We start from the raw sequence: 17994 nt of genomic DNA, 5'->3' as shown, positions 1-17994 counted from the left end.
ATCTCCTTGGCATAAAAATGCAATAGGGTCACTCAATGGTCTGATATATCCTCAATCAGAAGGAATTAATGACTAGAGAAGAGAGTGGAAGAAAACACTCACTGCTGTGACAAAGGATGCAAGCCGTGGTTTGAATTTCAAAAGTATGTATTTAAAAGCAGTGTCAATAGTTCAGATCAGTATATAATTCAAACGATACAGAAAAACAATAATCAACAAAAAAACAAAATATGTGTACCAACGTTATCATCAACAAGCGTCAGTAACTGGAGCTATTGTTTTTTTCTCTTTCTATTTTTCCCTTTCTAACTTAATTTCCTTTTCATTTTTGAGAGTTAAGTGTTGGCAGCTAAAAAAATATTTCTGCTGACTGATTCGAAATCTTACCTTTGGTATAAGACCCCAAATGTTAAATCTCTACACCTGTTATAGGGATGGCCTCTCATGGCATGCAATGTGTTAAGGTGACCACTTTTTTTTATGGAAATTATTCCAGACAAAGCACAAAGCCACTTGATATAAGGAGCAAAAAAAACAACACAAAAAACCTCCAACTACTTCAAGGTAAAAAACTTGCCAGTGATGTGTTAGATTGAATAAATTTTGAGCCAGCAATTCTTCTTTGCCAGAAACATCGCTCCAAGAATGTGAGGACTAAAGGACTAAATAAGAGAAGCAAGAGTTACGTTACATTCAAAAGTAAACCCAAGATCTTCTATCTACTCTCCTTAAATTATAACATAGGGTTGAGTTAATAAGAAACCCTTCAGACTTGAACCAGAAATAAATGTCCAATTATATTTTCTACATTCTTCTCCCTCATCACTTTCCATCCCATCCTCATTGTATTCAACCGAAAAACCGATACGTTCCTCTAATCGATAATTTTTGAAAATATAAAAATTCTTGTAGTTGGTGTGTTCGTTTATTTTATTTTATTTTTTTTTCTTTTTATTTGTTTTGGTTTGGTTAAGTTATCCACGGTATTTTCAAACGATGAAAAACACGGCTAACTTACCTTAGTTCCACACGGTTTCTTTGATTCATCATAAGCTGTTATTAAAATTGAGTAGGTCTTTGGTTGTTGGCTTGTTAATGTGAAATTGCCCAGAGAAAAGCTGCAAGGATTCTCAACGTCTAATGAAAATATATCAATGATATTATCATCCTCAGATATTGTAAGTGAGAAGGTGAGTTCTCCAGGGTTTGGAGATGTTGCCTTACCTACAAAACAACAAAACAAAAAAACGTAAAATAATTATATTAGGTATTCAAGAGTGATAACTAATGACTTCAATGAAGTTATTAAGATCAATAAAAGAAAAGCAAGATATATTTTTATTAATAGAAAAAAAAAAATTACATGGTTGAAATACTAGCCATGCTAATGTTTCAGACAAATGTTCAGTTGAAACTAAAAGTCCTCGTCAGGCGACTTAATAAATGGTTGCTTTCTACAGAAGAAACTAGTTTTTAAAACTGATATATATATATATATATATATATATATATATATATATATATATATATATATATATATATATATATATGTTTGGAGGTACAAAATTTATATAAAGATTTAAATAAAATATACAGGAATTTCTCGGGAGCTCTTTCGGCTATCATCTCGTCAGGAGAAATCGATAGCATACAAAACAATATTACTGGCATTACGAGGGAAGACGTCACGATATTGTAGAATTACGAGATATTTACAATATTTTATTCAAAATAAGGAATACAAGATAAATGTGAAAAGATTCCTTATTCCATGGAGTTTCAAAGGTAGGCTCTTCTTCTCAGAGGAAAAAACATTAGCAAAAGAAATATATAGATATTTTGTTGGTTTGCGCAATTAGATAAAAGAGATTTTAAAGGAAATAAAAGTTTACAGGAAAACAAGAATACTCAGTAAAATAACCAATAATTTTGGTCACAGACATCCAGTAAGAACATGGTATGGCGATTGGTCAACCCATGAAGTGTTAATAAGATGTCCTTTGGAATCTCTTTAAATGCATTAGCCCAAATATGACAACAATACTCCATACATTGGCGAATAGAGGCATTATAGAGGAACACGATGCTCTCAGGCAAAAGTAACTTTCTAATGTGGTAGAGAGAGCCCACCTTTGTTGCAACACGCTTTGCAATACCTTCAATGTATTTGTTCCAATTCATGTTCCCTGTGAACATTACGCAGAGGAGTTTGAACGAAGTCCTTTCAGGTAATGTATCATTAGCTATGGCTATCAGTGGTTAGGAAGTGCAGCGAGTATGCATTTGAGTGAAAAAACCATATGTAAATCAGTTGTTAATTTAATTTTCAGTTATTGAAATGTTACGGGGTGTAAAATGAATTGAACTCACCTTTCCTCTCCGGCATCTGCAGAAAGAAAATAAAATAAGTATTAATTGAACGAAATAAAAAAATCCACAAATTGTTGCAGGAAAAAGGCTTCCTTCAGTCTTGACAGACTATGGATACCCACTGTAAGGGTGCCTGCACGTAAAATTTTTGTGGCAAGGGTTGCGCAATCTCAACCACATCTCCCCTGAGTCGACATTGTTGAATACCAGTGGCAAGTGGAGGTTCAAGACGACTGGAAACAAATGCCAAGGTAAGCGGAAAGCACAGACAGCGCCCAGAATTCCCAAATGGTCACCTATCTGGTACTAGCCAGGCTCAATGTTGCTTAACTTCAGTAATCTGACGAGAACCTGTGTATCAACATGATTATGCCGTATCTTGTTGCAAGAGTAATCACATAACAAGAGAACATTAAAATCCAGATATAATGTTACTACTACATGTACTAGCTGACCCGTGTCCCAGCATTGTCCCGGAAAATAGGCTAACTCAAGAAATTCAATGTTGAACGATTAAATGTCAGGATTAATGATACCTGAGATACTTTACGTGCCTGGCAGTGTTCTTAGGTAGATTTTATGTCAGAATGTCTTCGATAAGTATCGATAATTAATAATCAAAATAATCCAATGAAAGAAGGAACAGGCAATTTTGCCCAAAATTAACACCTTACACAGCCTAACATCAAAAGTGCATTTGAGAAGTTTTATTACCAAACAAACTGAAAGACCCAACATATAAAATCAACAACAGGTTCTTTGATATGACAGGGGCGTGTTCAAAATGAATGTTTCTGTTTAAAGCATAATTGCAACATGATTCTTGACTTTTTCATTTTAAACTTAAATTCAAGCCATTATCAGCACACAAGCAGTAAGGCAAGACATATAAAATCAACAGTAGGCTCTTTGATATGACAAACACCTTGCTTGTAATATATTCAGGCTGAAGGCGTAACACCTTGCTTATAACATATTCAGGCTGAAGTCGTAACACCTTGCTTATAACATATTCAGGCTGAAGTCGTAACACCTTGCTTATAACATATTCAGGCTGAAGTCGTAACACCTTGCTTATAACATATTCAGGCTGAAGTCGTAACACCTTGCTTATAACATATTCAGGCTGAAGTCGTAACACCTTGCTTATAATATATTAAGGAAATGTGAATATAAAATCCTATTTTGTTTACTATGTAACATTAGGCCGGTTACCTGGGTGTTTGGAAGTGTATGTTGAGCAAAAAAAAAAAAAAAAAAAAAAACAACAAAAAAAGTGGTAGTAGGCAGGCTCGAACCCATACTGCGAAGGAGGAAAAGAATGTGAAAAAAAAATGTGACGTCTTTGCTGTTGCATCCATCGCTAAACCGGAAGTAACAAAAGTTTAAATTAAAGCTAGTCAATAGAAAAGAGGGGATGACTTTTGAAAATATTGGCGAAAATGGTACCCCTTCCTGTAGAAAAGTGCCCAGTCGAGGGTGGAGGAATTAATCTTTTTAGCCAATTTTTCGATATTTGTCATCCAAAGGGGCAGCTTCAAAACGATACTAATTTCGTGAAAATTCATCACCTCTGTCGAAAGTTTTAGGCAGACATACATACATACATACATACATACATACATACATACATACATATATACATACATACATACATACATACATACATACATACATACATATATGCATACATTTAAACAGACAGGTGAGATTTATATTATAAATGTTCATATTGAATGCTTACCAGGTCTTCTTCATATTTCATTGTGCTTATAACTGATTCGAAAAGCATGAATAAAAAATCTGATTCTGTTTAATAGATAACAAATTCATGTTACATGGTTGCAAGGCTTTTTATAGGCATTGCCTTGCATATAACATATTCAAGAAATGCAGATATAAATACCTGCTTTTAGTGAAGTATATAATATATTAGATGTACTCTGCATTTCCCGTTATTAAATATAATGTTAAATTCCTTAAAAAAAAAAAAAATGAAACATGGGCATGCAAGTATTAAGTTTTTTCTAAACAGTTCACTTCTTGTAAGTAAAAAAATGTACTCAAAACGAGATTGAAACCAAAACCTAAAGACAGTGAGTCAAGTGCGATAACCATTAGCCCAGCTTGACGCAATCTTTAAAATGTGTTTGCAAACCTACTTATATTAACATAATGTGAACGATTCGTGTATGCGTAGTTGTGAAACAGTTAGAAAACAATTGAAAATCTGATGACTCCTATGTACCAATTTTCCAATTTGGATTGCTTAGCAGCCCTTTTTTTCTGATGAAAACAAATAAAACGTTTTCCACATGTCTGAATTCTCTATATACCAAGCCCGTTCAACAGCAGATATCTTAACTGTAGTCTCTGAACGTATATACTGTTCACTAGACAAAACAGGGGAGGGTATAGCGCTAGCCCTTGATATATCTAAGGCTTTTGACAGGATATGGTATGATGGTCTTCTAAGGAAAATTAGATCATATGGTATCAGTGGAAGAATACATAATCTAACTAAATCCTTCTTAAGTAAGAGAAAAATCCAAGTTGTCCTCGACAGTCATACATTCAAACAATATGATATAAATGCGGGAGTATCCCAGGGGTCTATCCTTGGACCTTTATTATTGCTGATATTTATAAATGACCTCCCTGATAAAATTGTTTCAGAGATGGGTATATTTGCCGATAGCCCCATCCTCTATAACAGGCATGAGGGGAAAACAAATGATCACATATCTAAGGAAATGGCAGAAACACTAGAGGATGACCTCCAATTTGTAGTGGAATGGGGACAAAAATGGATGATCACATTCAATGCTGCTAAGACTAAACTTGTTTCCTTCAATAACTACAAGAAACTTTTCCTACCACCAATAACAATGGCCAAGAACACACTGCCAGTAAGTACTTCCTTTAAACTCCTCAGCCTAACGTTTACAGGGAACATAAACTGGAATATATACATTGAGAGCATTGCCAAGATTGCTGCAAAGAAGGTGGGCTCTCTCTACCGTGCTAGAAAATTACTTATGCCTGAAAGTATCCTGTACCTCTATAAGGCCACCATTCGCCCATGTATGGAGTACTGTTGTCACATTTAGGCTGGTGCATCTGCTGCTTGTCTTTCACTCCTGGACAGGGTTCAAAAGAGAGTCGCCAACTTGATAGGTCCTGAACTGTCATCTAGGCTTCAGCCTCTGTCCCATCGACAAAATGTTGCATCTCTCTCCCTGTTCTACAAATACTTTAATGGTGAATGCTCTGACGAACTGCAAGCGCTTGTACCTCCTCGACGTGACTACCCCCGACAAACCCAACAAGCAACTAAGTCCCACCCTTTTACAGTAGAGATCCCTAGGTGTAAGAAAGCCTTTTACTCCAATAGTTTCTTCGCCAGAACTGCAAGTCTTTGGAACTCCCTTCCGGAATTCTGCTACCCCAACTGTACTGTTATGCAGAAGTTCAACAAACATCTTTCTACTCATCTCCTTTCATAATGCCCCCGCAAATTATGTCCCCGATAGTAGCCCCCTACTCCAAAGTGGCACTTGCCTTGTTTGGGGTGAAAATTGAATTAAAATATATATATATATATATATATATATATATATATATATATATATATATATATATATATATATACCAAATTTCAAGTCTGTAGATCAAAAATTCATTGAGTATATAGGTTGAGAATGTACTCACACACACACACACACACACGCATTCTCACTTTTATAGATATATAGATAATGCCTTACATACAATATATTCAAGAAGTACTATATACCGTTTAATTTTTGTTTTTCAGATCCCTTTGAGATAAGGTTTCATGATTTGTGTATTGATTTTTTTGCGGACAGTTATTCTCATTTTCATAGTTGTTGTTTCACAACGTTTTAGCCAACTCATCCTCCGGCCTTCTTCAGGTGGTTAACCGCAATAAGATAGGAATGCTGAGTCTCGTAACTGCATCCCTAGTAATTACTGCCTTCCATAGTTGTTGCTGTCTCAGATGTTTTCGCCAACTAATCCTCTGGCCGGCTTTGGGTAGGATTGAAGCCGCTATCTTCAGACAATGCTAACCTGGAACCGTAGAGACTCAACACCTCTATCCATTGCACCACGGGCCCCGCCGTGGTTAACCACCTGAAGAAGGCCAGAGGATGAGTTGGTCGAAACGTGGTGAAACAACAACAACAATGAAGATGAGGATAACAGTCCACAAATAAATGAATGCACATATCCAAGAAGTGTTGATATAAAAATAGTTTTACCGTTGTTGAAATAAGAGTAAGGAAAAATGCCAGTAGTAAAATGGACTTCATTCTGTAAAAGATAAAAAGGTTTTGATTAAACAAATAAAAATGAATAAAACAAATGAAATACAAAAATAGGTTTTATGGACACCAGAAATAAGCTCAAATAAAATTGATCATCTACACTGGTTTCTTTCCGGTTGATCTGCACACTGTAAAAAAAAAAAAAAATGAATAATAAACCTAGGTTATTTTTTTTGTCAAAATGTTGATTTATAATACAGGGTGAAACGATGAAATTTTCACTCTAGAAAAGACGGCATGATTCCATTTCCGTTTGATGAAAAACCGGTTTTCTTTTTTTGTTGCAAACTATCTACTAGTTGGTCAGTTGTGTACGAATCCCAAGAGTGATAGGAGCTTTCTATCATGTTTGAAAGTGACAATGTTTAATAAGTGAGATCGAAGATGTACTACTCTACAACTCATCCTCTCTACCGATACAAGTTATAACAGGACCATTGCCAGCACCCTCAAAATGCATTGTTGGATTGTCACGAATAACAGGGATGTACCCAGGGTGATGAAAACAAAGTTTCCAGCCATGGTTATGGTCTGGTTTCAAGTGCCACATACTGCCACCTCACATCGTCGAAGTCGGCTTGAAAGTCAACACCAAAGTGTACCTGGATGTGCTGAAGAGTGTGGTGATCCCCTGGTGCAATCAGGTGGCCACTGGCAGAACCTGGGTGTAGCAGCAGGACTCGGCACCAGCCCACAAGTTCAAAGAGACCCAGGCTTGGCTTCAGATTCAGTGCTACGATTTTGTACCCTTCTCTCACTGGCTCCCCTCCTCCCCCGACCTGAACCTGCTGGACTACTTCGTTTGGTTATACATTGAGAAAATCACCAACATGACCTCCCACAACACCAAAGCAGCCTGATTGCCGCCATCCGAGTATTCACTCAGTTTCCACCGGTGCTTGTGGAAAAGGCATGCTCCCAGTTCCGGACCCATATTGAAGTGGTGATTGGGGCTAAAGGCAGCTAAGGTGAATAGATGTCAGCTTTATTACATAATCAAGTTACTTGAATTATTTTTTAATAAAAGTTTTAAAATAAAGCTGTAGTGTTGTTTTCTTTAGGGCGACAACTTTATCGTTCCAACCTTTATATGAATTATTGATTTTAAGAAAAAAGGGGTGGGTGGGTCCAGGGGCTAATAAAAAACCTCACTAAAAAATAATATCCCCCACCTTTTTTCTTCAAATAAATTTTTCTCTATATTAAAAATGAACGTTGTGACGAAAACTAAAACAGCTCAAGTGTGGTTAAAACTATCAAATGTTCTACTCTTGCTCTAATGAATTGTTAACTATGCTGCACTTCCAAGTAAAAATTTCCTGTGTTTAATTAGATACACTGCTGTCAGAATTCACTGCTCAACTCCAAAACACGACGCACTGCTGACAAAACTTGTTACTCTAATATCCAAATACAAAACCAACCCAGTCTCTGAAAAATCAGGCTTTTCATTTCAAATCGGAAGCATCTCATTTGCATATTTAGGTAACAATATCAGAAGCATCAAAAGAGAAAAGTTGACCATTTTTTTTTCTTGGTTCTTTTTGTCTGCACAACTCTACAGGCAGCACAAAAACAGGTGTGTATCAATTTTTAAGGCGTTTAATCACAGAAGAGTAACTTCTCTTGCCTTTGGTAACATTTTAGACGACAAAGTTTATTATTTATTTGTTGACAGTGTGTGCAGACCAAGCAGAAGAAACTGGTGTAAACTTGAATTTGTCGCTTTTGTGCTTGTTTAGTTCTAGGGACCTTAAGATCTAATTGATCTAGATATTTTAATTCTTTTATTACACATTAATGAAGAAGGAAAAATGTTTACTTTAGTAAGATATTATTAGAATAATTGTATACTAGCTGTCCTCGCCAGTCATTGCCCTAGAGTATTTATATTTTCATTGTTCTTTCCAGTTAAAATAATATTAATTTTAAATCTATTTGAATACTGCACCAAATTCAAAGCTGTTCTTTTAAATTCTATAATTTATAGCTAATAAGGTCTTAAGAGCCAAAGCTTTATTGCTTTTTTTTATTAAAAAGAATTTGTGTAAACATTATAGCAGTCAGTGTAAGCAAAAAACAGCCTTTATTTAATAAAGAGAAAGTCCCTTAAATGCCCAGGCTCCCTACAAGCTCACAGTGACTGGTTTGGCAGTCCATGATTCAGGGTCGGAGTACTCAAACAGTTCGGCTCTTCAGTGCAAGCCTGTCTGTGGGTCCTAAAATACCTTGCTCCAAAATGTTTCCTTCTCAGAAAAGCAGATCATTCTGCTTCAGAGTCAGTCCCTGGATGAACACGTTTTTCTGGTGCTAGTCCTTTATCTGTCAGAGATTTAGGTGTTGGCCCATCCAAAGTGTCTGATGGAGCCCTAACAGAGACAGTGTCATTAGATGTCATGTCAGGAGCATTCGTGGCGGTACACAATAGAAATTGTATGGCATATAATGCGACAGGAAGGAGATTTTCCCAATTATCAAATATCCATACTTTGATGCGGCCAATTGAACTGTCTTCCAAATAATGCAGTCATGTCTTTCACATTGGTTGTTACCTTTAGGGTTATAGGGAGTTGTCTGGCTTACTCCTCATTCCTGTAAAAATTGTCAAAGCTGCTTTGACATGAAAGAAGCCCGTCGGTCTGAATGTATGTAGGCAGGGACTCCAAAGACAGCGACTAATGAACAGAGGCATTGTATAATTGTAGTAGCCGGTATGTCTAAACAAGGGAAGGCAAAAGGAAACCGTGAATATTCGTCGACAACAGTTAATATATATCGGTTTCTTGTTTTGCTTGGTAGCGGTCCTTTAATGTCAAGATTTAATCTTTTGAACGGTTGTGTTGCTTTTATTAAAACGCCAGTTTTGGGTTTATAAAATCAAGGCTTTATTTCAGCATACATTCGACAGGAATTTTTAATTCTTTTTACCTCCTTCACCGAGAAAAGCGATTTTCTACACCTCACAGCATGAATCATCCGAGTAATGGCCAGGCGAGAGAGATTGTTATGTAGGGTTCAGAGTTTGCCCTCACTTTATGCCATACAGCTTGACAGTGACATCACCGAGTCAATGATCATAATGCCTGTAGAGCAGCCATCAAAGCCAGTGAGAACATAAGAAAGGTGTGGGAACAGAAGACGTCAAACCGTGCAGTAGTAGTAGTAGTAGTAGTAATGATAATAGTAGTAGCAGCAGTAGAAGTAGTTGTCGTTGTAGTTGTAGTAGCAGCAGTTATAGTAGTGCAACATAGTATTTGAAAGTGTGGCGCAACGAATGCATATATAAGGACTAAGATCTAAAAAAGAAAAGGGGAAGAGAGAAGAAAAAGAAAATGACTCATGGTGATTCGCAAGTTACATTCCACAAATGCACAAGTCTTCTTTTTCCTACTATCCCTTCCGAGAGTCAAACTTTGTGAAAATTGTCACTGTGGTAATGAGTTTTATGGGATAAGTTTGCCTGATGCCCTATTCTGTCAGCTAGTTATGTTGGGTGCGTGAAATAAACGAAATAAATACCTTTTTCCTTCATTAAGAAAAATTGTGTCAAACTTCTCATTTTCCTATGCAACGGTCTCTACATACAACCTTTGGGTCTGTTAGACAGAACGACAACCTTACAGTGGTTGTAGTTCAAATAGTTACTTTTAGGTTTATCTAATGTGCGCAAATAGCTATTTAAAAATGGTTGTAATTATGCAAATGTTTATTTTCCGAGTAGGAATGTAGTCTGTGGGTGTGTTTATTCTTGTTTAAACATAAAATTATTGGGTGTGAAATTCAGGATTATACTAATGTAGTGGGTGGGGCTGGCTGATTCTATGTATACTTGTACAGTTATTGATTGAGATTGTCGGACTGACTTCCTCATCTTGGTTGTTATAGCCACAACGTTTCGGCCGTTTTGCCCTCCGGCCTTCATCAGGTGTTTTGTATCGAACTGGGGAACCATTTGTTGAGAGTCTCGAACCCAACCCTTTATTATTACGGGGGTACCGTGTTCGGACTCCAGCTAGGCTCTGGGACATAGTTGCTGATTCTCTGTTTTGCATGTTACTTTTCACTGCCTTCGTTCAGGATTGAACTCAGCACCTTTGGGTAAATGTAAACTTTGATACAACGTCTAGGACCACTCGGCCATATGTTACTAGGACTTCTAACAACGGTTCCCCAGTTCGATACAAAACACCTGATGAAGGCCGGAGGGCAAAACGGCCGAAACGTTGTGACTATAACAACCAAGATGAGGAAGTCAGTCCGACAATCTCAATCAATGAAAACACCTCATCTCAAAAATACAGACAATTACTATTGTACAGTTATATTTGTTTGTTTTTTTTATTCATATAATGTTATTTGGTTTTATTTGCTTATTTTTTTTATATATTTAGTTGTGGGGGTATTGGGGTGTAGTATGCTTTTGAAGTTGATTAGTGGAAATGTACAGTGGAATTGTGATTATATTGGTGATACTAGATGTAGATGGATAGGTTTGTGTAGTGTGTATATAAATTATTTAATTAGTGATGTATATCTCCATATCTCAGAGTGTGTGATAGTCTAGTTCAGCCATTCTCAGCCTTTCCTTCACCATTGACCCCTCGGCTTTATGTATTTTTCTATTTACTCCCTAATCCCATATAAAAAAAAATCATAGCCATCATAAAGAGACAGAAAGAGCAAGGTCAAAAAGAACCTTTTTATTGTTTAGGTTTTGTATGAAAATAGTTTTATAAATTTGTATCGTAAAAATAAAGAAAACCAAACCTTTTCTAAATAGAAGATTATAAAGTTGTATTACAAAAATAATCAACAGAAACACCAGAAGAATTATCAGGGTGAACACTGCTGATTCATTGAGTTAATCAGTTTATTTTTTTATGGGAGGAGTTGTTTCTGACAATACTATTCTCATATCATTATTGGCTTTTAGTCAGTTTCTGGCCTTTGTCTTTATTGCTACTAAACTTGAGAATCCTGATTCACTGAGGCTTCTCCACACAATCCACACCAACAAAATCAAGGCCATTTTGGACATATAATCCAAGTATGGATATACGGAATCCAGCTTCTGGTGCACGTTGATGACAGGGATCGCTTTTTTAGAGTTTCAATATCTGCATCAGAGATGAAACTTTCAAATGCATAAGTTCTTTCATCATAAAAATACAATTTACAATCTCCTCTTATATATTTGGGAAGAATAAAAAATAGGAGGCATTACTTTTGGAACGACTCTTGTAGTTAAGGGGAACATTTTACATAAGGACTGTCCCCTTCTCGTGTAAGTAAGAAGGCAGACTAGATAAGTGAAAATGATATTAGGAAAAGGCTAGAATCGAACCCTGTAGGCAAGTGTTAAAGATAATGGATAAATTGAAATCATAGGAATGCAGTCGATCGTTAATTCTTTTAGAAATGACTAAATATTATTTATGTCAGAAAAAGAGTGATTGTCCATAACTGGATATTAAATATGTCAGTTAAAAGAATGGACAATGCGAGTTTATAGATAATGATTAAAAATAGGTTAGATATTGAACAATTAAAATTGTGAATTCTTTGTTCGCCAAAAGTGTGTTTGGACAGACACATGTAAAATACACGTGAAAATTTAGTCACGTTGGTTACCAGTACACCTCTGACATCACAAACAAAGGAGATTATCGATATATTGAGATGGGGTTCGAAGTTAGGATGAGAAATGAAGATCAGAGAATCACAGACAGTCACAGACGAGAGTCAGACAGTGACTCAGTGGAGCTGATCCCCTTAGAGGCGAAGGGGGGAGGGAGACCATGTAGTCGAAAAGGCTTGAATATCCTGACATCATCAATCGGCTGGCTGATGAATAAAAATCACCATTCATATTTTGTAACTGTCTGTCTTCGTGTCGTCATTACAACCAAAAGGTAAATGTGTGTTGTCTATCGAACTTTGTATAACCCCCTTCCAAATAACGTGTCCCCCTCCTTCACACTTCAGTAATGTATCTCCCCTCTAATATCTCTCTCTCTCTCTCTCTCTCTCTCTCTCTCTCTCTCTCTCTCTCTCTCTCTCATAAATGTCTCTCTCAGTATATAAATGCCATTATCATTCTGTTATGAGTCCCCGTTACATATGTGTCCAATATGTACCTGCTACACAACAAGCAGTAATACAAGAATATCGAATAGTTTAATACAAGAATATTGAATAATTTAATACAAGAATATTGAATAGTTTAAAACCTCAGACATATGAATGCACAGGTATGTAGGTTTCTTAGATGTGACAAAATCTGAAAATAAATAATTATTTTAAAATTATCAGATACTTTGATTATTTACCCCTGACTATATAATTTTTTACTCCCTGTGAGTAAATTTACGCCTGGTTGAGAACATCTGGTCTAGTTAATGGTAGTCTGATGATTCTTTTTTTTATTTTTATTTTTTTTTTATTTATTTTTATTCTCTGTGTATTGCGTATTTCTGTTGTTCGCCCATTTAGCCAGAAGATTTTTTTTCTGTGGGGACACATTTTGAAAATCTCCGATTTGATATTGATGCAGTTTATAAATGAGATTTTTTTTTTTTTTTTTTTTTTTTTTTTTACAAGGGAGTCACCACTTAAAGGTTAATGAGTGTACGGTAGTCAATGGGAAAATGTCATAGCAATCGTTAGTAGTGGGAATTTGGTAAATTGGATTACTTAAGGGGAACGACTCATCAAGAATTTGTTTATGTTGGACTTGAAGATGATAACTCTTGGGAAACATACTTTTTTTTTACAAAGAGATCACCACTTATCAAGGCCGGGGGCACTCGAGCATAAGGGTTAATGAGTGTACAGTAGACAATGGGAAAATGTCGTAGTAATAGTTAGTAGTGGACATTTGGTAAATTGGATTACTTAAGGGGAACGGCTCATCAAGAACTTGTTTACGTTGGACTTGAAAATGATCATATTGTAGTCAGTTGGAAAGCAGGAAAACGGAACAGAGTTCCACAGGCATGCAGTTCTAAGAAAGAAGCTTTGTTCATGGAATTTACGTTTAGGTTTAGGCACAGATAAAGAGTGGGGGAAATTATTGATAGTGGTTTCAGCTAGACGAGTGTTTTTCGTGAAAGTTTGGCAATGGGGGGGCATAGATTGGAGCTCAGACGGGCACTTTCCATGAAAATAACGATCTGAATAACATTCTAGGATAAGGATTAATTAGTATAAGGTGATCAGTGTGACAAAAGTATAGTGATCAGTAGTGGTGGAAAGGGGACAGCTCAACAAAAACTTGTTTGCATTAAACTTGAAGATGATCATGTTGTAGTCTGCTGGATAGCAGGCTCACAGTACAGAGTTCCACAGGTGGGCGGTTCTAGAAAGGAAGCTTTAAACTTGACTGTTAAGAACGGCTTTCAGAATAAACACTCTCAACCTCCCCATGTTAACAACGGATTTCGGAATAGACACCATTTTTGAGGGGGAGAGGAGAGGAAAAATATTTGCAAAATTTAACTGATATTTGTTGTCAGCATACCCATCCGCAAATACTATTAAAAAAAAAGGTAAATATGAAGAATTACTCCACCCTCGAAAATTCCTTTAAAATTACCACTCTTATAGGCTTTTGGAGTCGCGCCACAACACCCCCTGCTCCTCCCACCAAATGTAAACAGAATTTTTGTAAAATATTAAACAGTTCTTCTGCTCGGTTAATGTCGGCACGTTACTTACGTTAAAACGGTTAATTAAACTGCATAAGCACCTGTTAAAAAACTATACAAGTTCTATGATTGAATATCCCCCACCAAAAAAAGAACGAAAAACAAACTGGCAGCCCCCCCCCACCCGCCTCAAAAAAAAAAAAAGAAAAAAAAAGGTGACCATAAAGTGAGTGCATTTCTTCATATCTTGGAAACTACTTGTTTCTTGGAATTTTAAACGTTAGTGGTAATTTTAAAGGATTTTCCGAGGGTGGAAAGAAAGCACCCCCCTCCCCCGGAAAAAAGATCGTGGCCACAAAGTGGGTGCTCATTTTACGTTAAATTAATATAGAAAAGTGATCCCCCACTTTTTAAAATCTAACATTTCTTCGTATCTTAGAAACTACTCGTTTGTCGTAATTTTAAATGTTATTTTCGTTTTCAATGACACCGAAAACTTATAAAAGTGGTCATTTTAAAGGAATTTTCGAGGGTGGAGTAATTCTTCATATTTACCAAAAAAAAAAAAAAGTTTTCAGTGTTCGTTGCAGAGAAGTAGATTTATTTGTCAATAAAAGTCGTCATTTAAATGAAATTTAAAAACAAATGTTTGTAAAAGTGAGAAATTATTAATAAATGTTTAGTAACTTTTTTCTTTGGTATTCCGGCATAAAGCTCGAGACAATAGTCTCTAACCCCCTTTCACAACAAAAGGAACTAATTTCCCTATACACCGCTTTTGGTTACTATGGGAACAGTTAATTTTTGTGATGATTCGATTTTTAATAATAAACACATTTTATTATTTTAAACAATATACAGGACATTTTAAAAGTAAAACAATATTTGTTTAATAGTAATTATTAAAGAAAAAGTTAAAATTTGACTTTTTTGGCCTTTTTTTATCTAAATAAATGTGGTTTTGTCTTTGAATTTGGCCTTTTTTGCTGAAAGATTTGGCTTCAAACATTTATTGTAGCCTACAATATACAGGATTTTTTTTTAAAGTATAAACAATATAATCACATATTTATTAATTTTTGTGATTCGAGGAATAAACCAATAAAATCTATTTTGTTTTTTATTATTGTTGATTTTTTTTATTATTATTGTTGATTTTTTTTTTTTTTTTAATTATTATTCGATCTGGAAACCCGCACAAATTATTAGTACCTTGCCGCTAATTAATCGAAAATCGTACGCGCTCATGAGTGCAGCAGTGCAGCACTGCAGCAGTGCAGCACTGCGGCAGTGCAGCACTGCTGCAGTGCTGCACTGCTGCAGCTGCACTCATGAGAAAATTGTTGATGATGTTATACGTGCAGGCAGCTCAGACCTGTGTTTTTTGGAGTATTCTCAGTATTCATATTAAGCAATGTAATTCTTTGTTATCGGTGGTGGTGGTGGCCTGTTCTATACATGCAAGCAAGCGCATTTAAATTTGTCACAAAAAAAGTAGTTTTTGGGATATTAATCAATGTAGTTCTTTATGTTATCAGTGGTGGGGGTGGGGCGTGGGCGTCAAAAACATGCTCGTGCTTGCGCGTATAGGAATGCCCACCACTTATAACATAAAGAACTACATTGATTAATATCCCGAAAACTACTTTTTTGTGACAAATTTAAATGTGATATTCGTTTTCAGCATACTCCAAATTATTACTATTAAACAAATATTGTTTTACTTTCAAAATGTCCTGTATATTGTTTAAAATAAAATAAAATGTGTTTATTATTAAAATAAATATTAATATTTAAAATAATAAAATGTGGTTATCATTAAAAATCGAATCATCACAAAAATTAACTGTTCCCATAGTAACCAAAAGCGGTGTATAGGGAAGTCAGTTCCTTTTGTTGTGAAAGGGGGTTAGAGACTATTGTCTCGAGCTTTATGCCAGAATATTTAATATTCATAAAGACTTAAAGAGTAAAACATTTTTTTTCAAAATAAATAAATAAATGTTTGTAAAAGTGACAAATAATCGTTTAGTTACTACGGCAACATAAGTAAATAAAAAAATGTTACGTGCACATACGTTAGCCTTGACTGACTGGGATGGGAGGACTAAGGGAGCGACCATTAAATTTTTCTACTGGTCGCCATAGAACTCAACGCCCAAGGAGTACCAAACCTTTTTTCAATATACATGAAAAGAATCAAGCCAACGCAAATAAATAAACAAATGTTTGTACAAGTGACAAATTATCAATAAATGGTTTAGTTATTTTTTTTTTTAATTCATGAAGAGTTAAGCCAACGTAAATAATGTTTGTAAAAGTGCGAAAGGCAACGTAAGTAAATAAATAAAAAAAAATGTAATGTGCACATGACTAAGGGGTGGGAGAGGGCTAAGGGAGCGACCATTAAATAATTCTGCTGCTCGCCATGGAACTCAACGCATAAGGAGTACCAATTAGTGTCCAATCAATAATAATCCAGTGAAAAAATTTCAAAAAACCTCTCAGTATAGAAATTACGTATCGGGGTGATGGTTGTACAACTCCGCCTCAAATTTAATTAAAGTTTTATTATATGTGTGTTTTTTTTTTTTTTTTTTTTTCAATTGTAAGGTTAAAGGGATCAAGTAAGGATTAGATACCCCGCAGCAAACTACAAAAATAAGCGAACACTTCAAGGGGCACCGTTTGTTCGACCTTGACATTGCCGTTAGGTGTTTCTAAACTTATTTTTGTCGCCTAGTGCTACGGGATATCTAATCTTTACTTGATCCGGTTAAAGTACAGAATAGGTACAAAACACCCCACCTCCACCCCATGTTAAGAATGGCTTTTTAAATAACGTTATTATTTCAGCACGAATCAATAAGTGCATGAGTAACGATTTTTTTAAATGGGTTATGGGATAAGCGATATATCAAAATAAAAGTGGCCAAGATCAAAGTGTAGTATCTGTCCTTCAGATGCTGCTGCTGCAGTGCACTTCCATTTTTTATTCTCTTTCGGTGGAGGAGCAGTAGGTGTATCAGAATTTTTGTAGGAATTTTTGACCCCCCCCCCTAACATGAAACTGCGAATAAAATATAAAAATCTCGTAATTTCCCTGTTAAAAGTGGGTTATTTATTTTCTTTATGGATTATACTTCCAAAATAAACTATTAAAGTTGTTTTAAAAGTAATAGAAATATTTTTTTTTTTTTAAAAACAGTAATGAATTTTACGAACTCAGTATTTTTCAATTTTTAAACTTTAAAAATCTATCAAAATTTTTCTATTGATTCTATTTTTACGATATTTTCAGGGTCAATGTGAAATTTTATGTTCTTTCCAATAAACCGAATATAATATTTTAGACAAACGTTTTTTCTTAAATTCACGCCCCCCCCCCCCACCATTTTCAAGTTTCTATTAAAAAGTAAATATTTAATTTACTCACCGAAAAGTAAATAATTAATTGATTCACAAATTGAAGAGAAAACGTCAATAAATGTTTTTTTTTTTTTTTTTTTTTTTTTACACAGTGATCACCACTTATCAAGGCCCGGAAGACACTCAGGGATAAGGGTTATTGCAAGTACATTACGTTAGTGTGGAGATTTGATGAAGTGTTTACTTAAGGGGGCGGTTCA

The 17994-nt window shown here is 35.4% G+C and overlaps 1 protein-coding gene across 2 annotated transcripts in view; it reads right to left on the bottom strand.

Moving 5' to 3' along the window:
• LOC145261239 (uncharacterized) overlaps positions 1-17994 on the bottom strand; it is a 54170-nt gene that overhangs the window by 28586 nt on the left and 7590 nt on the right. Inside the window, exons 1-4 of one of the 2 annotated variants that reach the window (XM_080119615.1) lie at positions 10239-10357; positions 6654-6705; positions 2371-2386; positions 1019-1224 (exon numbers count right to left, since the gene is read on the bottom strand). In XM_080119615.1, the coding sequence (XP_079975741.1) occupies positions 1019-1224; positions 2371-2386; positions 6654-6704 (273 nt within the window). In that variant the 5' untranslated portion in view covers position 6705; positions 10239-10357. Of the gene's footprint in view, positions 1-1018; positions 1225-2370; positions 2387-6653; positions 6706-10238; positions 10358-17994 lie in introns of those variants that run through there. The other variant, XM_080119614.1, reaches the window with a different exon arrangement.

This window comes from Euprymna scolopes, chromosome 37 (assembly GCF_053919585.1).
Source record: "Euprymna scolopes isolate OS-2025 chromosome 37, ASM5391958v1, whole genome shotgun sequence".
Lineage (NCBI taxonomy): Eukaryota > Metazoa > Mollusca > Cephalopoda > Sepiida > Sepiolidae > Euprymna > Euprymna scolopes.
This window is presented reverse-complemented; position numbering and strand designations above follow the sequence as displayed.